This window comes from Schistocerca americana, chromosome 4 (assembly GCF_021461395.2).
Source record: "Schistocerca americana isolate TAMUIC-IGC-003095 chromosome 4, iqSchAmer2.1, whole genome shotgun sequence".
Lineage (NCBI taxonomy): Eukaryota > Metazoa > Arthropoda > Insecta > Orthoptera > Acrididae > Schistocerca > Schistocerca americana.
In genome coordinates, this window is record NC_060122.1 from 564,678,677 (window position 1) to 564,704,117 (window position 25,441).

At 37.8% G+C, this 25,441-nt stretch overlaps 1 protein-coding gene across 1 annotated transcript in view; it reads left to right on the forward strand.

The window, feature by feature from the left end:
* The window catches only part of LOC124614041 (integrin alpha-4-like), a 560,480-nt gene that overhangs the window by 280,394 nt on the left and 254,645 nt on the right, over positions 1 to 25,441 (forward strand). Inside the window, exons 12-13 of the mRNA XM_047142871.1 lie at positions 6,773 to 6,946; positions 16,543 to 16,685. Of these exons, the coding sequence (XP_046998827.1) occupies positions 6,773 to 6,946; positions 16,543 to 16,685 (317 nt within the window). The remainder of the gene's footprint in view (positions 1 to 6,772; positions 6,947 to 16,542; positions 16,686 to 25,441) is intronic.

The window sequence follows — 25,441 nt, forward strand, 5'->3', positions numbered from 1 at the left end:
CTCTCTGTAGAGTTTTTGCCCTTCACACTTCCCTCAATTGTCAAATGGGTGAGTCCATGATACCTCAGGATGTGCCCATCAACTTACTCCCTCTTTCAGTCATATTGTCCCATTAACTTCCTTTTTCCCCAGCTCAGTTATGTATATCCTCATTAATTATTCAATCCAACCATCTAATCTATAGCATCCTTCTACAGCAAAGTTTATCAGAAGCTTCAATGCTCTTCATATATGAGTTGTTTACTATCCAAGTATTACTGTCTTGCACACCTGAAGTCCAGACAAAAACTGACAGAAAAGTTTTCCCATCACTTAACTGTATATTCTGTTACATTGTAATACCTTTTTTCCCAAAACAATATCCATTCTGTTCAACTGATGTTTCAAGTCTGTTGGCCTCACTGACAGAACTGAAATGTCAGTGGCAAATCTGAAAAAATTAATAATAACTTCTCCATGAACTTTAATTCTCTTTCTAAATTTCTCCATGGCGTCTTTTACAGCTTGCTAAATGTATAGATTGAATAACATCTTGAATAGGCCATAACTCTTTCTCACTTTATTTGCAACTATTTTCCCCTTCCATTGCTTTCAAATCTTGTGACTGCATTCTGGTTTCTCTAAAAGCTGTAGATAATTTTTTGCTTCCCATTTTTTTATCATTTTCTGCTACTTGCATAATTTCATAGAGTGTATTCCAGTCAACTTTATGAAAACATGCCTTAAAGCTAGTATTGATGTAAACATTTTCATTCTGCAGTGGAATGAGCACTTATATGAAACCTGACAATTAAACCTGTGTGCCAGACTGAGACTTTAACTCAGGACCTTTGCATTTTGCAGTCAGCTGCTTGTGGTAGAGCACTTGCCCACGAAAGTCAAAGATCCTAATGTCAGGTCTCAGTCGAGCACACAGTTTTAATCTTCCAGGAAGTTTCATAGGTTTTCTTTATTCAGTCTGTCTTCTAAAATAAATCATAAGGTCAGTATTGCCTCATGTGTTTCTATTTTTCAAAATGACCTTCCACAAGGTCAGCTTATATCAGTTTTTCATTCTTCTATAAATAATCTGGGTCCATATACTGAACAGTGACTTATTAAATTAATTGTTCATTAATATTCACATATATCATTGGCTCTAATCATCTTTGGAATTGTAATTACTGACTTCTTCTTGCAGTCTGAGAGTTTTTAGTACTCATATTGATTTGGGAAAACTCAACTACAAATATACAAGGATTGGAATTTTAATAGTGGCAACTATTTATTTACAGTTCACACAAAATAGATACATGTTTCAAAGCTTTATTCACCTTCAAAGTGGTCACTGGCATTGTGTACAACCCATTGCTAGTGATGTGGAAGCGTAGGATATTCTTAGCAGTGCCAGTTGTATGGACAGTTTGAGCGGCATGGTCTATTGCCTGACAAAATTGTAGCAGTTCTGAAGTGAATGTCGCGAAGTGTTCCCTTCAGTTTAGAAATCGAGTTGAACTTATGAGGGCTTAAGTCAGGGGAGTGCAGCAGGTGGTATAGCACTTAACAGCCCCATAAGTCAGACAAATCAGTAACAGCATGCACTGTATGTGCTTGAGCATAGTCCTGCAAAATGATGATCAGATCCTGCAGAAAGTGTCATCACTTCTGCCTCTAAGCTACTCATTTTTGGAACACAAACTACGACCAGCTTAGAGGCAGAACTGATGACACTTTCAGCAGGATCTGACCATCATTTTGCAGGTCAATGCTCAAGCACACACAGTGCAAGCTGTTACTGATTTGTTTGACTTATGGGGCTGCTAAGTGCTATACCACCTACTACACTCCCCTGACTTAAGCCCTCATAAGTTCAACTCGATTTCTAAACTGAAGGAAACACTTCACAGCATTCACTTCAGAATTGCTACAAATTTGTCAGTGTATGGACACAACAATAATGCATCATGTTTGCAACATCAGTGGTAGCAGCAGTATTTGATCTACAAAAGACATTGTTGTTGTGGTCTTCAGTCCAGTGACTGGTTTGATACAGCTCTCCATGCTACTCTATCCTGTGCAAGCCTCTTCATCTCCCAGTACCTACTGCAACCTTCTTCTAGTCAAGTTGTGCCACAAATTTCTCTTCTCCCCAACTCCATTCAATACCTCCTCATTAGTTATGTGATCTACCCAATCTTCAGCATTCTTCTGTAGCACCACATTTCAAATGCTTCTATTCTCTTCTTGTCTAAACTATTTATCATCCATGTTTCACATCCATATATGGCTACACGCCATACAAATACTTCCAGAAATGACTTCCTGACACTTAAATCTATACTCAGTGTTAACAAATTTCTATTCTTCAGAAACGCTTTCCTTGCCATTGCCAGTCTACATTTTATACTCTCCTTACTTTGACCATCATCAGTTTTTTTGCTCCCCAAATAGCAAAACTCATTTAATACTTTAAGTGTCTCATTACCTAATCTAATTCCCTCAGCATCACCCAACTTAATTCGACTACATTCCATTATCCTCATTTTGCTTTTGTTTATGTTCATCTTACATCCTCTTTTGAAGACACTGTTCATTCCATTCAACTGCTCTTCCATGTCCTTTGCTGTCTGTGACAGAATTACAGTGTCATTGGAGAACCTCAAAGTTTTTATTTCTTCTCCATGGATTTTAACATCTACTCTGAATTTTTCATTTGTTTCCTTTACTACTTGCTCAGTGTAGAGAGTGAATAACATTGGGGATAGACTACAAACCTGTCTCACTCACTTCCCAACCGCTGCTTCCTTTTCATGGCTCTCAAGTCTTATAACTGCCATCTGGTTTCTGTACAAATTGTAGATAGCCTTTTTCTCCTCTGTATTTTACCCCTGCCACCTTCAGAATTTGATAGATAGTACTCCAGTCAACATTGTCAAAAGCTTTCTCTAAGTCTACAAATGCTAGAAATGTAGGTTTACCTTTCCTTAATCTATCTTCTAAGGTAAGTCGTAGGGTCAGTATTGCCTCATGTGCAAAAGACATTAGTTTACTTATTTTATTGTGTGCTTCTGAGTAGAAGTAAAAATTTTCTACCTTTGTTGTGTGACAAGTAATGCTGTCTTTTTATTTGATTGATGATTGATGTATTTACAAGTGCTACACTTGAGTGTATGGATTTTGTAGTGTGGCTTTAGGTATCATTGTTACCAGTTTGAATAAATCATCAACCTATGTCAACAATACAAAAGCACCAGTTCATCTTCACCTGGAGATAAACGTCTTATTCTGGTAGTACCGTGGGTACTTGGAAATTTAGTGATTCCGATACCAGTTGTGTGAATGATATCATATGCCTTAAAATTGGCAGGAGTGTTTGACCATTGCTGATAAGGCTGTTGACACATCGTGAATTGCTTCAACTACTGGGACTGGCAGCAAAGTCTTTACATTATCAGGAGCTCCAATGTTATTTAATTGTTGAAGTGTGTCAAAAAAATAACACTACAGTTTTGATGTATTTCATGGACAGTCAGCCATCAGATGTGAATGTTGTACTGTCAGCATGTACAGCATGAAATGAGTGCAGCCAAGTGCATTGAGTGATTTATGTTAGCATCAAAGATGCCTGTTTCCTGAGGTCAGATGCCAGTCTTGTCGGAGATTACTACCCTTGCACATGAGGTGAAGTTCAGCCAATTATTTAAGGCATCATCCTCAGAACTGAATGCATTCTTCTAGTTAAAAACCAGATGAAAAATGTTAAGCAGAACCTTTCTGGATTCTGTGAAAAACTTTCAAGCAAATTTCTTGCCCTGTCTTCTCAAGCTGAGAACTGTAGCCCCTGCCCCCATGAATTGATTAGGTGTATACTGCACTCAGTGAAAAGCTTCTTGGGTAACAATATATGTGCTGTGTGCACTTGAAGTTTTTTGTTTTTTTAGATAAGGGGTAATCCTCAGAGGAGCCAATTATCAGAGTGAATAGTAGGTACAGTAACCTATTTTCACTATAAATGAGCATGAAGTTACATGCAGGACAGAAAAATAAATTATAAGCCTAATATTAGTCAATTACAGATGTACTTACTGTTGAATCCTAGAAATACCCTCACATAAAGATAATAATGTAATTGTAATACCTGGACATTTTCTATCAACTAAGTAGCAGAATGCATCGAGACGACTGGGACAAGATTGACAGAATCACTCACAGGAGCATGCAGAACGAACTCGAGCGCTGCACCGAGTGGCAAAAGAAAAAGTTTGAAAGATGTGGGAAGCAGACCAACAAGGCGATTCCCGACATGTCACACACAGTGGTCAACCTCACTGAATGACAATTGACCGAAGAGGAAGTGTCTGTTCTTCAAAAAGGAGGGAATTTCGCTATCATCCCGAGAACTATACCTATGGAGGACATCATTGCCAACACCGAAGCAGCCATTCGGACCCTTCCTTGTGAAAGGGCAGAGGAAATACACACTGAAACAGCCAGGATACTGCACCGAGCAAAACCACCAACTTGCAACCTGAAGAAAGAAGAGGTATAATCCATTAAGAATCTCAACGCTGACAAGAGTATATTGGTACTGCCTGCCGATACGGGGAATGTGACCGTCGTAATGAAGACCGAATATTATGAGCAAAAGATCTGAGACCTATTAGATCCGACGACGTACTGAAAACTAAGCGCAGATCCGACGCAGCGTATCACTCAGAATAAAAATCGGTTAATCAAGGCGTCTTCTCTGCTGGCAGACATACAGAGAAACCTGCGCAACACAGAAGCCCCACCGCCTCGGCTGTATGGATTACCCAAGATCCATAAGAACAACGTTCCACTGAGACCGATCGTTAGTGCTCTTGGCTCACCAACGTATAAACTGGCGAAACACTTGGCCTCTCTGCTCCAGCCACACGTGGGGAAGACTGTCACATACATTAAGGACTCAGGACATTTCATTGAGAAGCTGAAGAAACTGAAACTTGCGCCAAACGACATCCTGGTCAGTTTTGATGTTGTTTCGTTATTTATGAAAGTGCCACTCAGTGATGCTCTGGAGCACATCGGTTCCATGTTCCCGCAAGACATCAAAAAGCTCTTCCATGCACGTCTCACCACGAGCTATTTCACGTGGAATGGCGATTTCTACGAACAGCTGGAAGGTGTCGCCATGGGTAGTCCTCTCAGTCCAGTGGTGGCCAACTTCTTCATGGAACAATTTGAAGCACAGGCACTGAACTCAGCGACTTACAAACCTAAGGTGTGGTACAGGTACGTCGATGATAATTTCGTGATGTGGAGCCATGGTGAAGAACAGCTCGGCGAATTCCTGAGACACTTGAACAGCCTCCATGCCAACATAACATTTACCATGGAAGTAGAAAAGGACAAGAAACTGCCATTTCTAGATGTGCTGGTCACAAGGGACGGCGAAAACCTGGGACACAGCGTGTATCGGAAACCGACACACATGGACCGATACCTGCACAATCTGTCAAACCACAACCCGAGCCAGAAAAGAGGCATGATTAGTATGCTCGTAACGAGAGCAGGACGAATATGTGAGCCTCAACACCTCAAACGAGAAATGCAACACCTGGAAACTGTTCTGCGGAGCAATGAGTATTCCACAAATTACATTAGAAGTGTAACAGAGCCGAACACTCGGCGAAGTAAGGAACCAGAAAAAGAAATGTCGGGTATGGCCTCTCTGCCATACATTCCCAGAGTGATGGACAGAATCGGCCATATATTGCGCAAACACGGTGTAAAGATGATTTTCAAACTGACAAGGAAGATCAAAGAGTGTCTTAGATCAGCAAAGTATAAAAGAGACCTACTTGCAATGTTGGGAATATACCGTATACCATGCATATGCAGAAAAGTTTATGTCGGAATGACTGGACGATCAATTAACACCAGGATCAAAGAGCATAAGTGACATTGCAGGTTGGGGCAGGTGGAGAAATTGGCCGTGGCAGAGCAAGCACTGAATGAGATCGACCACGTAATAAAATTCGCCGACACGGAAATTCTGGCTGTAGAGAAGCACTATCACACGCGCTTGTTCAGAGAAGCTGTAGAAATCCAAAAACACATGAACAGTTTCAACAAGAAAGAGGAAAGCCTTAAGGTAAACGGATCCTGGCTGCCCATACTGCAGCGAACGACCGTCACAGGTAGCAAGAGGAGAACCGCACCGGAAATGACCGCGGAGAAGCCCTCGGATGTTGGCGCGCCAGGTACATATAGTCTGCGGCCGCGAACTCACCTCCAATTCACCACCGGCAATGGAGGGTGAAGCTTTGACAATGCCAGCCACTTGTGCTGGCGAAACGTTAGAAAAATCATTAGATGAACGTTGGCCGAAGAACCCGAGACAGAAGCCAATAGGCAGTTTGTCAACAAGTGGCCACGAAAGCCTTAACAATTTTGAATTAGAAATGTGTTGGTCACAGAAGTGACTGGCTCTTATGAAATAGAACTGTATATTACATAATCACTATTATCGTTAATGTTAGCCTGTTACCAAAATTTAGTGGAGTTGTTAATTGTATCAGTTCATTTGAAATATTCCAGCTTGTGTATTTCATGATTGTTTCATCACCCTAGCAATAGGTCTGTGCCATCTTACCCTGCTCTTTGTTTGAGCACCAAAGTATATGAGCCATGACATTGCATTTACCATGTGGCCATAAATATGTACTTCAGGGCCACTTACACTATTTTTCTGTGTGAAGTTATGGAAGCAATTCTTCATTACTATGTAATTATGGTTTTTCATTTGCAGATATGGCCATAGGTGCTTACCTGTCAGGACATGTGGCTGTTCTGAGAAGTTACCCTGACATTAGCCTACATGTACAGCTGAATTCTTCAATAAAGACAATTGAAAAAAGTAATCACCAATTTTTACTCACAGTTTGTTCTTGGTATGATGCAGCATGTGGTCCTTCAGAAATAAGTAAGTGAGTAATAATTAGGTAGCTACAGTTTAGAGCAAATTATATTTTTGCTTTTAAACATTGAAGTAGACAAAATTATTGTCTAAGAATTGAATTAAAATAATTGAATGAACTGTAAAATTGAAATGTGTCAGAATAGGTGATCATTGTTTTCATTTTTAAGGAGTACATATAAAAGTGAAAAAAAGAAAAAAGAAAACCTTTTGCACCTTCTTCACAGAAGATGGAAGATTAGACAGGAAGAACAGGTCACACAGGACCAGGTTTAGAGGAACCCACATGTTGTGAGAGTAAAGAGAGACAAATCCAAAAATGTAGGCATCAGAGGTAGTACATTGGTAAGCACTGTGCCAATGTCACTCCAAAATTTTATTAGGGACAATAAAAATTGAAGATGGTTCAAGAAGAAGAGAAGTGAAATGAATAGAGCAATTAAGAACTAGGAGGAAAATGGTAAAGGAAAAAGGGAAAGCATTGAAAGAGAGAGGGGAAAGGGGGAGAATGAGATATGAAGACGAAAAATAAAAAGAAATAGAGTGAATATAAAAATAGTACCAAAGAATGGGGAGTGGGCTTGACAAAAGGTAAGTTCAGGAGTAGGGTGGACAATGTCTGTGGGGTGGTTGGAGGAAAAAAAACCTGGGAGGAGTTGTTGGTATAAATGTTCAGAGAGTTGGCAGATGTGCAGTTACACTTTCAGTTGATGCCCTGCCCATGCAGAACAGAATATTGATGCAGAAAGAGTGGAAATTTTCAAAGTGCAGTTGTTTGTTGCCTCTTGTTTGGTTTTATATAATAGTAACTTAACGGAGATATAGGTCAATGTCACTGAATTTGGCTTCGTGTTTTGGAAACGAATCAATGAATTTGAATTCATAAAAGTAGCTAAGTTGTCAGAGGAATTGGAAGAACTCTCTTTCCACTTAATACCAGGCCACAAAAATATAATCTATAAATGTGTGCTGATTTTGAGACCCAGCACCTGTGTATTGAAAAATTCCTCTTGCTTACAGCAGATGAAAAGGTTGCCATTGTATAGGGGACCTGGTTTCCCATAATGATCCAGATGATTTGTTTATAAGTCAAGCTTGCGAATGTGAATAAGTTGTTAATACTGAAAATGATGGGTAACAATAAATAAGTTTTTAGGGAGACTTTCAGGTGGATCTTCGGAGAGCTACAGTTGTAGGCTGGTGAGGCTATTTGTATGTGGGATTTTTGAGTAGAGTGCAGTCAAACTGAAATAGCAAGGAGGATTCCAAGAGGGAAAAAGAGTGAATTGATGTGAAAATTTACAGGAAGTGATTGGCGTCTTTTATATTGGTAGGGTGCTTTTATTGACAGATACACTAGCCATGATGGTTACTTTTCTGTAATTTGGGAAATAGGTAGAAGGCTAAGTATATGGATTAGGAGGTGTCAGTAATTACATGGAGGCAGCTTTGTATCCTTGTAATGCTAATAAACCTTGTTGTTGTTGTTGTTGTTGTTGTGGGCTTCAATCCTAAGACTGGTTTGATGCAGCTCTCCATGCTACTCTATCCTGTGCAAGCTTCTTCATCTCCCAGTACATACTGCAGCCTACATCCTTCTGAATCTGCTTAGTGTATTCATCTCCTGGTCTCCCTCTACGGTTTTTACCCTCCATGCTGCCCTCCAATGCTAAATTGGTGATCCCTTGATGCCTCAGAACATGTCCTACCAACCAATCCCTTGTTCTAGTCAAGTTGTGCCACAAACTCCTCTTTCCCCAATCATATTCAGTACCTCCTCATTAGTTATATGATTTACCCATCTAATCTTCAGCATTCTTCTGCAGCACCACATTTTGAAAGCTTCTATTCTCTTCTTGTCCGAACTATTTATCATCCATGTTTCACTTCCATACATGGCTACACTCCATACAAATACTTCCAGAAACGACTTCCTGACACTTAAATCTATACTCGATGTTAAAAAATTTCTCTTCTTCAGACACACTTTCCTTGCCATTGCCAGTCTACATTTTATATCCTCTCTACTTTGGCCATCATCAGTTATTTTGCTCCCCAAATAGCAAAACTCCTTTACTACTTTAAGTGTCTCATTTCCTAATCTAATTCCCTCATCATCACCCGATTTAATTCGACTACATTCCATTATCCTTGTTTTGCTTTTTTTGATGTTCATCTTATATCCTCCTTTCAAGACACTATCCATTCCATTCAACTGCTCTTCCAAGTCCTTTACTGTCTCTGATAGAATTACAATGTCATCGGTGAGCCTCAAAGTTTTTATTTCTTCTCCATGGATTTTAATACCTACTCTGAATTTTTCTTTTGTTGCCTTTACTGCTTGCTCAATATACAGATTGAATAACATTGGGGATAGGCTACAACCCTGTCTCACTCCCTTCCCAACCACTGCTTCCCTTTCATCTCCCTCGACTCTTATAACTCCCATCTGGTTTCTGTACAAATTGTAAATAGCCTTTTGCTCCCTGTACTTTACCCCTGCCACCTTCAGAATTTGAAAGAGAGTATTCCAGTCAACTTTGTGAAAAGCTTTCTTTAAGTCTACAAATGCTAGAAACATAGGTTTGCCTTTTCTTAATCTAGCTTCTAAAATAAGTTGTAGAGTCAGTATTGCCTTACGTGTTCACATATTTCTATGGAATCCAAACTGATATTCCCCAAGGTCGACTTCTACCAGTTTTTCATTTGTCTGTAAAGAATTCTCATTAGTATTTTGCAGCCGTGACTTATAAAACTGATAGTTCAGTAATTTTCACATCTGTCAACACCTGCTTTCTTTGGGATTGGAATTATTATATTCTTCTTGCAGTCTGAGGGTACTTCACCTGTCTCATACATTTTGCTCACCAGATGGTAGAGTTTTGTCAGGACTGGCTCTCCCAAGGCTGTCAGTAGTTCTAATGGAATGTTAACTACTCCCGGGGTCTTATTTTGACTTAGGTCTTTCATTGCTCTATCAAACTCTTCACGCAGTATCATATTTCCCATTTCATCTTCATCTACATCCTCTTCCATTTCCATAACATTGCCCTCAAGTACATCGCCCTTGTATAGACCCTCTATATACACCTTCCACCTTTCTGCTTTCCCTTCTTTGCTTAGAACTGTGTTTCCATCTGAGCTCTTGATATTCATACAAGTGGTTCTCTTATCTCCAAAGGTCTCTTTAATTTTCCTGTAGGCAGTATCAATCTTACCCATAGTGAGAGAAGCCTCTTCATCCTTACATTTGTCATCTAGCCATGCCTGCTTAGCCATTTTGCACTTCCTGTCAATCTCATTTTTGAGACATTTGTATTCCTTTTTGCCTGCTTCATTTACTGCATTTTTGTATCTTCTCCTTTCATCAATTAATTTCAATGTTTCTTCTGTTATCCATGGATTTCTACTAGCCCTCGTCTTTTTGCCTACTTGATCCTCTCCTGCCTTCATTACTTCATCCCTCATAGCTACCCATTCATCTTCTACTGTATTTCTTTCACCCATTCTTGTCAATTGTTCCCTTATGCTTTCCCTGAAACCTTTGTACAAACTCTGGTTTAGTCAGTTTATCCAGGTTCCATCTCCTCAAATTCCCACCTTTTTGCAGTTTCTTCAGTTTTAATCTACAGTTCATAACCAATAGATTGTGGTCAGAGTCCACATCTGCCCCTGGAAATATCCTACAATTTAAAACCTGGTTCCTAAATCTCTGTCTTACCATTATATAATCTATCTGAAACCCGTCAGTATCTCCAGGATTCTTCTGTGTATACAACCTTCTTTTATGATTCTTGGACCGAGAGTTAGCTATGATTAAGTTGTGCTCTGTGCAAAATTCCACCAGGCAGCTTCCTGTTTAATTTCTTACCCCAATCCATATTCCTTCTCTTCCTTTTCCTACAATCGAATTCCAGTCACCCATGGCTATTAAATTTTCATCTCCCTTCACTATCTGCATAATTTCTTTTATCTCATCATACATTTCTTCAATTTCTTCATCATCTGCAGAGCTATTTGGCATATAGACTCATACTACTGTCGTAGGCACGGGCTTTGTGTCTATCTTGGCCTCAACAATATGTTTCCTGTGCTGTTTGTAGTAGCTTACCTGCATTCCTATAGTTTTATTCATTATTAAACCTACTCCTGCATTACTCCTATTTGATTTTGTATTTATAACCCTGTATTAACCTGACCAAAAGTCTTGTTCCTCCTGCCACCGAACTTCACTAATTCCCACTATATCCAACTTTATCCTATCCATTTCCCTTTTTAAATTTTCTAACCCACCTGCCCAATTAAGGGATCTGACATTCCATGCTGCAATCCGTAGAATGCCAGTTTTCTTTCTCCTGATAACGATGTCCTCCTGGTTAGTCCCCACCCAGAGATCCAAATGGGGGACTATTTTACCTCCGGAATATTTTACCCAAGAGGATGCCGTCATCATTTATCCATACAGTAAAGCTACATGACCTTGGGAAAAATTACGGCTGTAGTTTCCCCTTTATGTCAGCCGTTCGCAGGTCCAACACAGCAAGGCCTTTTTGGTTAGTGTTACAATGCCAGATCAGTCAATCATCATGACTGTTGCCCCTGGAACTACTGAAAAGGCTGGTGCCCCTCTAAGGAACCATACGTTTGTCTGGCCTCTCAACAGAAATCCCTCCGTTGTGGTTGCACCTACGGTATGGCTAGCTGTATCACTGATGCACAAAAGCCTCCCCACCAACAGCAAGGTCTAAGGTGTATGGGGGAGGTACTAAACCTTATGGAACTCAGTTTGAATGAAGCAATGGGGTAATAGGAAGAGTTTTGTGTGTTGAGGTGTCTGAGAACCAACAAAGCCCCTCTGATAGATATTCCCTTGGTCAAGTACCACAGTAGTGGAGCTTTTCTCAACAAGAATATGATGTTAGAGCAGACTGCCTTTGGTTACTGATGACTAAAGACTCAGTTTGACTAACTTCTGGGCTCCAATGGTGTTTTAAAGAAGTGACTCTAAGACAATGCTGAAAGTATTTCTTTCCTATATGGACATCATTAAGCAGCAGTACTCTTTTATACAGACAACGTATATGACACTTGGTGAAGGCACAATATTTTGTGATGGTCCTATAAATGTGGTTCCTTTGGTAATGTGTTCATTTAATTCAATCATTTCTATCACAGTGCTGTTTTAGGCACTGAATTGTTGAAGTTGGTGGTGTTCTCATCACCAATGCCATCAGTAACACAAGATCCACAGTAAGGATTCTCATGCAGTGCTCCATGTTTTTGGATGATTTGATTATCTTTTCTTCAAACATGGCTAGAGGGTGAGTGTTCAATGTATGGACCATGAAATGTACATACTTAAAGATTGTTAGAGCTCTCCATCACGAGGGAATCAGGATGACCACAGTACCAGTACATTAACCAGTCTCTGTGTTGATGTTGAAGAGCCACCATATGCCTTCCAGAGGCAGCTCTTCATGATGCATTAGGCACACAAGTTCATCACTCCATAATTACCAGTGTACAAAACTGTTGCTTGCACAACCATGGTATAGACTTTCAAAAGTCATGTGTGAGGACCTCATTTGTGATTTGTGTAAAGTATGAGTCAGTAGCACTTGTCTGATAAATACCTATCCTAACCATTAGTAAAAACTTTTTATTGTCTTGGCTTCTGAAATCAGACACAATAAACTTAGACCTACTCTTCGAGATGTGTTTTTAGTTCATTGCAAAATTTTAAGTGAACCCTACAACAATACATATGTATCCATAGTCAAGATATCTAGACTGGTTACCCATAATTACCAGGAATGCCTAGAAATTAAGAGTATTCAATTCTTTATAAATGGAAAAGGCAATAAATTTATGAAAAATTTACAAATAATCAGAAGTACATTAAACATCATTTTTTGATATACTTTCTTTCATTCTAACTGCATTTTGTGATCTGAGCAAAGAGCTATGAGATATTATCACCAGTTAAGACTTCTGCTGCATTTGGCCCAGTGTCTGGTGGCACTCTGGGCCTCATCATCAGCAAAAAAACTTTTTCCACTTGGAAACAACTACACGAAGGTGAAAAGATTAAAACTTGTAGGTGCCAGATCAGGAATGTGAGTGCTGGGGTTTGTCTCCATGAAGAATTAATCCAAAAATTACTTTGTGGCATTGGCTGTGTGGACATATGTATTGTCATGCATCAAGCACACTCCCTTGATAAACATTCCCCCTTTTTACTCTGTATTTCCCTCTGTAATTTTTTAGGTTTTCACGATACTGCACAGCATTAATTATTTCTCCTGGGGGCAAAAATTCAGTGAGGAATCACTTTATAGACCAAAAAGACAGCTGTCATGATTTATTGTGTTGAAATGATGGTTTTGAGTTTCTTGCTTAGATTAGATAGATTAGATTAGATTAGTTTTTCATTTCATAGATCTGTGCGGAGGAGATCCTTGTTGATGTGGAACATGTCAAATAAGATGATGAAGACAAGGGATGTTGCCATTGCATTGACTGTCTTTTATCTCAGGGGTACAGGGACCATCCTCATTTTGTCATCAGTCACAATAATCAAGGGATTGTTCCCCTTGTATTTCACAACATTTGAGAAATTCCCATGAAGATGTGAGTTGTTGTTTTTTTTTTGTTTTTCTTTTCCAACATATTTGATTTTGTTAAAACTTTGGTGTGGTGCACTTCCTTTTGCAAGAGAAAACCATATTATACTCTTCACATTGCAACTGGCAGAACTGAGAACAGAGAAATTCATTTCAGAATGCTACAATGGCAATAGCTTTCAACTGAGTGAGACAAATCGCCATATGTTCTGCTGCAAGCACCTTGTCCTTGAACCAGAACTACCAGCCACATCAAAAATATCCTTTTGAGCACCAGAAATTCAACCCTGTACTCTTACTTTCTGGAAATGGCTTATAAGTCCTAAAAATTTATGAAGCTAAGGAGTGTTATGTTTTTTAGTTAAATTTCTCATTTGCTCTGAGTCCATGAGTGCATTTTACCCAGTGTAATGAATGCATCAGGCACATAAAATAATTCAGAACTCACTTAACCATCTACATCTAAATCGTACTCTACAAGCCACCTAATGGTGTGTGGTGTAGGGTACTTTTGTTACCACTATCTGATACCTCCAACCCTGTTCCACTCACTGTCAGTGCATGGGAAGAACGATTGTCATTAAGCCTCGATATTGGCTCTAATTTTCTCCTCGTGGTCAATAAGCGAGATGTATGTTGGAGGAAGTAATATGTTTTCTGACACCACCTGAAAAGTGCTGTCCTAAAATTTCAATAGTAAATCTCTCCATGATGCACAATGCATCTCTTGTAACATCTGTCAGTGGAGTTTGTTTAGCATCTCTGTAATGCTCTCCCACCAGCTAAACAATTCCATAATGAAACACGCCACTCTCCATTGGATCTTCTCTACCTCCTCTATCAGTCCTACCACATAGGGGTTCCAGATAGATAAACAATACTCAAGAATTGGGCAAACAAGCACCTTATAAACCACAAATTTCATGGATGAGTCTCATCTCCTTAAGAGTCTTCCAATAAATTTGAGTCTGACACCTGCTTTTCCCACAATCTGTTTTAAGTGGTCATTGCACTTAAGGTCACTCTGGATAGTTATACCTAGATATTGTACAGCAGAAACTGTCTCCAGCTGTTTGTCATCAATAGTGTAGCTGTACAGTAGTGGATTTCGTTTCCTATGTATGTGCACCTCTATTTATGTTCAGGGTCAACTGCCAGAGCCTTCATCAATTCACTGCAGGTCATTCTGCAAATTCCTACTATCTTCTGCCACTGCTACTGTGATGTAGACAACTGCATCTGTGAAGAGCCTTAAAGAGCGTATGACATTTTCTACCTACAAAGTCTTGGAAAGGAGATTTTATTTTCTTTGATACCAGTGGAAAAGGGAATTCAGAAATGAATTAGCGTGTATGGCAGACAGCCAATGACAAATTTACTAATCTTCTTGTGGTTCAATGTGGTGTTCCCCTATGTGGTCTTGTCCCTTTGTTGAAGTACAGAATCAAGGGTCAGTGGGAAGAAGAACAGCTGGGAATGATTGACATCTTGCTGTCATTGATAAAACATATACTGGACCATTGTATTGTTCTGTCCACCAAATTTGATGGAATGAAGTTCTTATTATTCACTAAGCATAGAACACAGTCTAAAAATGCATTTCTCTCTGCTCAGAGGTATTGTTTCTGTTTTGTATCCAGACAAAAGATAGATCCTAGCTTATCACTTGATCTGCCTTCTTGTTGTGGAATGACTATTAATAATTTGTAGGAAATATATTCAGCTTTCTAAATTTTGGCAGTGCAGCTGAGATTAAAAATTATTCTTTTTACAGAAACCTGCAATAGGAATGTTGTGTAAAGGTGATAACCAAGCATCTTTCAGAATCCTCTTCAGGGAACCAGGTGTAATTCATTGTACATGCCAGTACATATACACCCTCATAGTATCTATGGTTAATAACGAAAGTAAGGTAAACAACCCTATCTAGGACTCAGAATGGAGTTTTGTTTTCTGGTTCATAGTGTATAGCACTTTACCATCTTGTGTCAGGCAGGAAACTGAAAATCAAGGATGTTCAAAAAAAGTCAAAGAATCCCTCTTTAGACATTCTTACAATTAATCAGGCTATTAGGACTCAGTAATGTAAATTTCACAACTTCAAATGCCTATATTAACCAGGTCCCAACTTTCACATAAATTCTTTGTTATAAGTATTAGATAGAAGCAGCAGCTGAGTAGCAGAGGAGGAGATGCAGTGGATGTTTTCAATGTCACTGCTTTTCTCCTAATATCCATAAACATGTAGTACATAAAGTAATTTAAAGTAAAGTAATTTATAAGTAATTCCATAATTATCAGTATGAACAATTAGCAGTAGTCAGAATTTTTGTTAGTATACTTTATGAAAGTAATCTGCAGTAGCTGCTTCTGCCTGTTAATGTATAGCTTCACTCATTTCACATCAGTGAAGGCTCTCCCTCATGAAGGATTTGCTGGATGTAAAGTATAAATGAATGAATAAATTAGGCAGTAGCTTAGAATGTGGTGTCAGGATCATACAATAAATGTGTCAGTAATCAGTCCTCCATACCTTCTGAACACTCAGTTCATTCTTTGACACGCTTTAGAATGTTTGTTTACTTTTTATAGTTACTGTGATAGACTTAAATTGGGAGAAATAATGAACACCAAAATTTGAAAGTCACTGTGTGACTTTAACTGGACTCTGTTTTATACCTTTTTAAATTTGACATGTTGTGACCATATTTGTCTTGAATAATTTTAACTAAGGCATTGATAACCTAACAAACAAACAAACAGACACACACACGCGCACACACACACACACACACACACACACACACACACACATACACCACAATTGTAGTTCCTGTATGTGAACATTTTATTGTTTACCTTTTTTCAGTTTCAATTATGGGTGTGTTTTGTTTAAACAAAAATTACAATTTATTTAAGATGTTATGAATTTTATACACATACTGCACTTTCAAATAGAAATTTAATTACTTTTACAAGGTGTGACAAGGAACATTTTCTTGGATACTGAGTATTATCGAATCCACATACAAGATGAAAATGGGAAAAAGAATCTACATGAAGAAGAGATAATACTCCAAAATGGTCAGAGATCTTGCAACACATTTGATGTCTTCATTCATGTAAGTCACTAATTTCACTCAATTTTATTGTTCCTCACATATTCTATTAACTATTTTTAATGATCCTATTGCATGAAGGTAATTATTTTTTTCAAGAAAAATAGAATAATGTTTAACTATGAAGAATAAATTTGATCATTTGCCATGAGTAAAAATGGACATATGTGATTCTAAACATGATACTCAAAGATTAAGACCATGGATATGAACAGCTAAAGAGGAATGTTCATGTTCCAGTGGATGGAGCAAGAAACGTAAGAAGTTCTGTTGTACGAGTCCTTAGTTTCTCCCAACATATAAAATGTTCAAGTAACTTATAGGGATGCAGCTCATTGAGATCATCAACAAATGCCAATATTTTGAAGGGAGCACACCCTCACATTTTCTGTGCAAAACTGCACCAAGTCAAAATATCAGCAGTAGTCCATGACATCACCCACTGCATTCCTGTGAGTTATTTGAACTGTCCTGTAATATTCATCCTTATGTTAAATTTCAGTGAGAAAATAAATGTAAGAAAGCAAAGATGAAGTCACATAGCAAAGTCATCAGAGAAGAAGATTGCAGCCCGGTTATAATTTCTTATGATTATTTTGGAGGGAGAATATATGTATTAAAAAAAAAAAGGTTGCAGGTCCATATTTATGAATGAGTATGAGAAGTGAATCCACATCAGATAAGAAAAACATGTGGAAAAATATTTAGGTAATTGAATTTAAATGTTACTGAAAACTTCAAAGGATTATGAGACCTGAACTAATTGTTGAAAACTTTTCAGTTTTAGTTTTTACAAAAAATATTAACACATTTCTGCAATTATTAGTTTAATGTAATAACAATGTTCTCAAAACTGTATGTTTAATATTATCTAACTGACAAATTGCTAAATTTTATATCTGTTGGGTAGTGGCTGTGAACAGGACGTCCATTCCTGTGACAGTAAACATTTTCATCTATCAAATAATTTTCATTAATAAAACACAACATCAAGTAAAATGCTCTTAAAAATTTTGTGAAGGTGATCTTTTCTAGATAATTTTACTCTTTTACAAATAAAGTTATTTTTCACGAATAATTTTCATTTCAATAAATAAATAAATTTCATTATATGAAACAGTGGAAAGGATGAAATAGCAACAATTTGAAAACAATAGATAGCTACTCACAAACTAGAGGTAGCATAGAGTCACAGATAGACACAATAAGAAGGACTACTAACATTTAACCCTTTGACTGCTGGAGGCGCATGATCCACCTGGCACTCTGAGGTGCTGTCATCCGTATACCTGCGCTAATGTGCCTGAACCTCGAGCTGCCACCTGGGACGGAGCACCCCTCGCTGCCCCACCCACCCTGTGCTGAACATTTCTGAAGTGACTGTGACTCCATGTAAAATATTGTGTCCTCTCACGGCTGATACAGAATACTCATAAATGCTCTCACTACATAGTTCACCTGCAGGTGAATTACTACAGAATCAAACTGTCTGGTAAAACTATTTTCCATCACCAAGAATGATATTTTACTTGTAGTTTTCTTGCACTATTTTTGTAGATTATGCCAAAGGTGACGTGATTTGTTAGCTTCACATCAATAGTTTATTGTTCTTTCTTGGATACATGTTTATAATGTCTGCATTCATCTATGCGTTCCTCACCGTACTAACTCAAGAATGAATAAAATAAACCATAGATTATAGATTATTGTATGTTATTTTTGTTGTTCAGAACATCATATTACATCATTTATAGGAGAAAGCGACATATAGATCATCTTTCATATCGCACTACATCATCAGAATTTACTGTGAGCAATGATAAGAACAATTTAATTTCACGTCATTAAATTCGTATTCTGGTGTGATAAGAAATTTCACAGGGCCTACTGTTTGTATTGCTGAATTGCCCGAATATTTGTTGCGCTTTGTAATTACCCGATTATGCATAATTTTGTTTCTTTGATGAAATTTGTACAATACTTGTGATTGTTGCACATAAGTATTCAACAGGTTTTCCAACATTTCAAAGCTGTGAAATCTCTGTCTTTTTGTTAGCACATTAAATTCACTTATAGAGAAAATTCAAAGTCATGAACTGTAAATTTGGGCGTTACTTTTACACTTTGTAAATATGTTTCCCATCCTTCTTTTTTATTCTGAGCTTTGGACCAGCACTGGCGAAGTTAAAAACAATTTTATTTTGTTTTTCTCTTTTTTTTTGTTGTTCCTTTTTTTTTTGTTTTTTGTTTTTGAAATTTTTTTTCTAATAGCGTTATTGTATTCATTCTATGCTGCAATTAGTAATTCTATTTTGTGTGGTACGACACACAATGGTACATTGCAAGTTTTACACTCGTACCTGCTTTCTCGATGCACTTTTTGTTTCCAGCAAACAATGCAACTACATGTTAGCGCACTTTTCTTGGATTACTCACTTGTTATAATGTCTGCAGAATGCCTTCCCACAAATCTTAGAGGATTATCATCAGAACATCTTCCTCTGCCAGCTTTTCTGTACTCTAACGCATATGTTTATGTAAGTTCCCTTACCAGTGACAGATGAAACTCTGCTATCATCATTTTATGAGCTGATAATGCTCTGTGTAGGGCATGAGCATTTAAAGCACACAGATCTAGAACGTGAAAAAAGAACTTTTTATACCCCTTCATTGCTTTCCGTATACATCTGACAGGGCTAAGCAGCATATAAGAATGGTCAACTGCTCCCATATTCAAGTTATAATCTACAATGCTTTGTGGTTTCTTAATTTTTTCTCCAGTATTACTGTCAATCTTTCCTGTGTCAACCATTTCTGTGGTGTTACATGTGGTCAACATCCACACTTCCCTTTTGTCACACCTCTTTATTGCAAGCATTGTATCAGTACACATAAATTGAATATCTCTACGTTCCAGTTTCTTCTGAAGTTTCAGCATGTTGCGTCTGTTCTTACGGATAGTACCACATGCGTTTGCCCCATGACTGTGAAGCCAGGCAAACAAGTCTTGGCTTGAGTACCAGTTATCGACATAGAGGGTATGTCCATGTCCTAAATAGGGCTTCATACGTGTAGCCACTATGTCACCACTTTTCCCCAAATTGTGGAACTCAGTTTCTGTTTATGCCCCTGCATAAGCAATGAAATCCAAGACATAACCAGTCTTACAATCACATAACACTAATGTTTTTATACCGAATCTACTCCGTTTCGATGGAATGAATTGTCTGAAAGATAAGCGTCCTTTGAATAATAACAAACTTTCATCAATGCAGAGTTTCTGATGTGGAATAAATGCACAATGGAAAGCTGTACAAACTTTATTGACAATGTTCCTAATTTTGAATGATCTGTCTACTCCAGTATTGCCAGAGTTGTCACTGAAATGTAACATTCTCATAAGTAACAAAAAGCGGTCTCTTGACATGAGTTCACTAAAAATTGGCGTATTTAGAAGAACATCTCTGGTTCAGTATTCACTAATTTTCAGTTTTTTCACATGAGGCATCAGAAGACAAACAATACATTTCTTCATATCCAGTATCTTTCCACTTTGAGATTCAAGAATGCACTGATTCAGAAGTATTCTCCTTGGTGAATAAATAAAACCAATTCGTTTCATCAGCTATATATTTCATCAGTTCTTGCGTAAAGAGTAACATGAAAACTGACAGAATACTTGACTCATTCCCTATTTGACACACATGTCCTGACAGTGTATCATCAAATGCGTGATCAACTGGCTGAAAGTAATTTTCTTTCCAATCAAATATATCACTGAGACATGCTTTCTTCATAGGCGTTTCACTATCACATTCTGATTCTTCAGATTCAGAACAACTAACATCTCTTGTTGAAACATGAGACTGCTTTGACACCCCTGCTGCTGTGGATGGTTTATGAATAGAGCTTTCGGACTCTGTGGAAGAGCTATTACTTTCGTCAAAATCAAGTATTTCACCATCACTGTTGCTCCTCATAAGACTCTCCAGGATTTCTTCCTCAGTGCAACCACGACGTCTTGCCATTTTCCTTGTAAAATACAGGACGTGAAGAACACTGATGTAAATTCCGATGAACTGTGAACTGTAGTGCGAAGCATAGGCTCACAACAGACAAGCTAGTGGCCAGAACTGCAAAAGGCTACTGAGACATGGGACGGGAAGTCCGCTGTCCGAGTTATCTCCTCATCAGCACTCAGGTAGCAGCGTGCCTATACTACTCATCAGTGCTCAGTGGCCGGCAAGCAGGTGTGACTTAACTCGTCAACAGCACTTAGGGGAAAACCGGCGGCCGCGACTATATCATCATTATCACCCAGGGAGCGGCACCCAGCATGACAAGTAAACTCGTCAACAGCAGTCAAAGGGTTAAGCATTTGGACAAAAAAGTCCTTGGTCTATAACAGGAAACATGCACAAATTCACACAAGGACAACTCACTCATACACTGCCATTTTCTCCGGGTGCTGGCTGTTCAGCATCAGGGATTGGTGATGGGGGTCATGTGTGTGAGTTGTGCTTGTATGAATGTGTGTATGTTTTCTGTTTCATTATGAAGTATTTAGCTTAAAAGCTGTATATAAATGAAATACTGTAAAACAATCACACTAAATTATTCTCCTTTATAAACTATTTTATCAACAAGTCATGTTTACAAATATCTTATAAGCTGTCTGTTTGACCAATGCTTTTAATTTGACTGTCAAAATGGACAATTGTGAAAACTGCCACAGAATCATCAGGAATGGCAAACAGTGAACTCTTTCTAAAAGACTTACTTTGACAATATATGCCCTGCATCTAATTACTGTGGCTGCTGATATGGATACTATCAAAGTTGCATATTGTGGCTGTTTCCACTCAGTCTATCATATGACATAATTTTCCATGAGAATCGATATTTAGGTAAAAAAATCTTTATTGCACAATAGACAGCAGCTAGAATTGTGAATGGCATCTTTCAAGATCTTTTTGCAGAAACTTATTCCAGAAGTACCAAATATGAACCACTACATTTCAGTGCTTTTAGATTTAATAGTGCATACCACAATCATAGTGAAAGGTCTAAAAAGACTTACATAGAGGTCTAAAACCTCTAAGTCTTGTACAAGAAGGTGTTCATTATTCTGCCTCAAAAACATTTCTATCAGATATTAAAGTTCACATTAATGCCTTGCTTGCATTTAAATATAAATTAAGAAAATGTCTTTTATGAAAGTGTTTCTACTCTCTGAGATGAGTAGCTGCAGATGAATCAATGACTGTTTCTATAAATTTGGATTATTATTTGTATTCTAAGTTTTGAGACACATGTAAGCCAAAATCTGTCTCACTTGTTTGAGATAAATAACATATGAATAATTTTTTCTCTTCTAAATTTATTTTCAGTAATTATCTTGTGTTAGTGGAATGTATTTTATTAATTTTACTTCAATCATTAAGCTTGTACACCAATTTATGCTACATTTTTTTTACTGTTTATTTGTTTATTACATTTATTGTTTTTGTGCACTTGTAAATCTGGCTCATCCCAAATGCTCATGATTTATCACAATATGGATTCAAGAATTCATAATAAAAACAAAAATAGAAATTAATTATAAAAAAGAATAAATTACAAATAAAAAATAATGTCAGATTTGTTTTCATGTAGGACACTGTAATACAATATATTTGAAGTACCATGCTGGTCACTTCTGGAGATGCAGTGGCTATCACTGCCAATACACAATTCCAGTAATGGAAAAATAGCAGCTTATCTAGAAACTTTGAACTGATTTGACAGTAGCACTTGAAGAATTAGCAGTCTGCAGCAATAACTTTAGGGCTATATTGGAAGAGTGAATTACTGTCAAGCGCTCCAAATTACTGAAAACACTGCTGAGAAGCTGCATGCCTGTTACTTTCAGTCTAGCTGTCTTCAACAGATTCAGTGCTGCAGAGGTTGTGCATAAAAGTATTCTGGCAACACAAGAATTTCAACAGTTGTCTGGGAGTATCGGAAATAATGTCTAAGCTAAGTTTAGGATGCAAATTTGTAAGAAAACCAAGTCCTACTGCTAGGCAGTATTCATGAGAAGGGACTGTTAGAACTGATACAGAACCCTTTGGGAATTGATTACAAGTGTTTTAAACTAAGTGTGGGACTCAACAATGTCATATGTGACTTAAACTCTGTTGAGGAGGATCTTGGAAATGAAGACCATGTAATAATAGTAGGGGCTTCAGACAGCAGTTTGAACCATAACCTTAACTATACAGTTCAGGATAACAATAGGCAAATTACTGAGAATTCTCCTGATACTGTTCTGAAGCTTTTGAGCAGTGTGATAAACCCTGGATGGAGCAATCAGTTTAACATCTTACAACAGACTTGGAAAGAATTTTGAGGGAGGACACTGCCTCAGTCAGTTGCATCGTATATGGTGTGATTTGTATCTAAATGCTTCTGGCAAGAGATTGCTTGTGCAGATAATTGCCAGAAGCATCCAGTCTGACCAAATCAGTATCTGTCCTACCCAGCAGTTGCCCATGTGTTTTCTACACATTTTAGAGTAAATTTATATATTAGACACAGCTGTAGAGTAAATATAGTTACAGCAGGTATAGTTAGAAGAAAACACAGCAATGTAGACAAGTCCATGTACATTAAAGAAAGTGCATTTAGTGTGTCTATCAAATCATTAGAAGCCACATTAATGAAAATGATGAAGTTCTCATATCATACAGTAAATGAAGAGAGAGTTGGATTGGCAGCAGATTGGTAGTGCATTACAGAACATTACATAGAAATAATAGAAAGAGGTGAATTAATCTGAGTTTGTACAAGCTAATTTATTACTACTATACCAAAAATAAGAAGTAAGGAGATGTGATTATACATGCCAATGATGGATTTAAATTCCAGGCCCTGCAGCTTATTGAATATATTAATGAATATCTCTTTGACAATTGGGCCACATTAATGGGAGAGGAAACACACAAGCCTGTAAGTTTGGTCATCAGTTGGAAATATTTTAGCTTCACAATGCAGAAAGATAGAGCTTTAATAAAGTCCTGCAGACTTAACTGGAGAATCAATGTTTTCTGGGAGTTTAATGATGATCCTCCATCAGATAGTACTGGCTGAGGGCACCTAGAAGTATTAATCTCCAACTTTGGGTTATTTGCCATGGTGAAATTCCCATTGAGGATTGAAGCCACTGACGTAGACCCAACAACACTCAGTGGTTCAGATGTAAAATCAATAATGAATTGTTTCTCCAATAATATTGGTCAAATGTCAACAATAATATATAGTTATCAGTAAGGTAGGATATAAAATGTAGACTGGCAATGGCAAGGAATGCGTTTCTGAAGAAGAAAAATTTGTTAACATTGAGTATAGATTTAAATGTCAGGAAGTTGTTTCTGAAAGTATTTGTATGGAGTGTAGCCATGTATGGAAGTGAAACATGGATGATAAATAGTTTAGACAAGAAGAGAATAGAAGCTTTCAAAATGTGGTGCTACAGAAGAATGCTGAAGATTAGATGGGTAAATCATATAACTAATGAGGAGGTACTGAATATGATTGGGGAAAGAGGAGTTTGTGGCACAACTTGACTAGAACAAGGGATTGGTTGGTAGGACATGTTCTGAGGCATCAAGGGATCACCAATTTAGCATTGGAGGGCAGCATGGAGGGTAAAAACCGTAGAGGGAGACCAAGAGATGAATACACTAAGCAGATTCAGAAGGATGTAAGCTGCAGTAGGTACTGGGAGATGAAGAAGCTTGCACAGGATAGAGTAGCATGGAGAGCTGCATCAAACCAGTCTCAGGACTGAATACCACAACAATAACACATCAGTAAGGTATAGTTCATATAAGAAAAGTACTGTTTCTGAGAATCATTAACAATGACTTGATCACTGTGTTTAGCTAGAAGTTATGTGAAGTTTGCTTGGGGGATAGGATATATGGAAAATGTAACTCTTTCCTTTCTATTTCTGCAGCAATCTGATGCCTACTTTATTTTAAAATAAGAAAGGTTTAAATTGATCAAAGGTAGAAAGATTTATGTGCTCAGAAAACTAGACAAAGAAGCAGCAGTGTCATGTCTCAATGCAGAACTTGAAATGTAGAGGAACTATGGGTCAAGTTTAAAAGAAAATTTGTCCATGCACTGGATAAATGGGTACGCAATTCAACAGTTCATAAGGGGAGTGAAATTCTGTGGTATACAGTCACTGTAAAGGAACTGCTAATGAAACAGAGACTACTTCATGATAGGTGTGAAACAAAACATAGAGCTATACCTGGAGAGATGCTGAATGGAAATATGACCCAGTATCCTTGATATCCATGTCCTCCATGCCAGCCAGCAGGGATTCCAAAAACATCAATAATGTAAAACACAGCTCCCACCTATCTCACAATAAATACTGAAAGCCACATATCAAGCCAGTCAGGTAGGTGCCATATTTCTCAGTTCCAAAAAGCATCTGACTCAGTACCACATTTTCACTTATTACTAAAATTACAATCATATGGGTTATCAAGCAAAATTTGTGACTGGTTTGAGGATTTTTTGCAAGAAGGACACAACAAGTTACCTGGGATTGAGAGTCTTCAACACACATAGAAATACCACCAAGTATACCCCAGGGAAGTGTGTTGGGTCCCTTTGCTGTTCATGTTGTGTATTAATGACCTTGTGGAAAGTATTAATAGTAACTACAGACTTTTCACAGGTGATGTAATTATGTATAATGA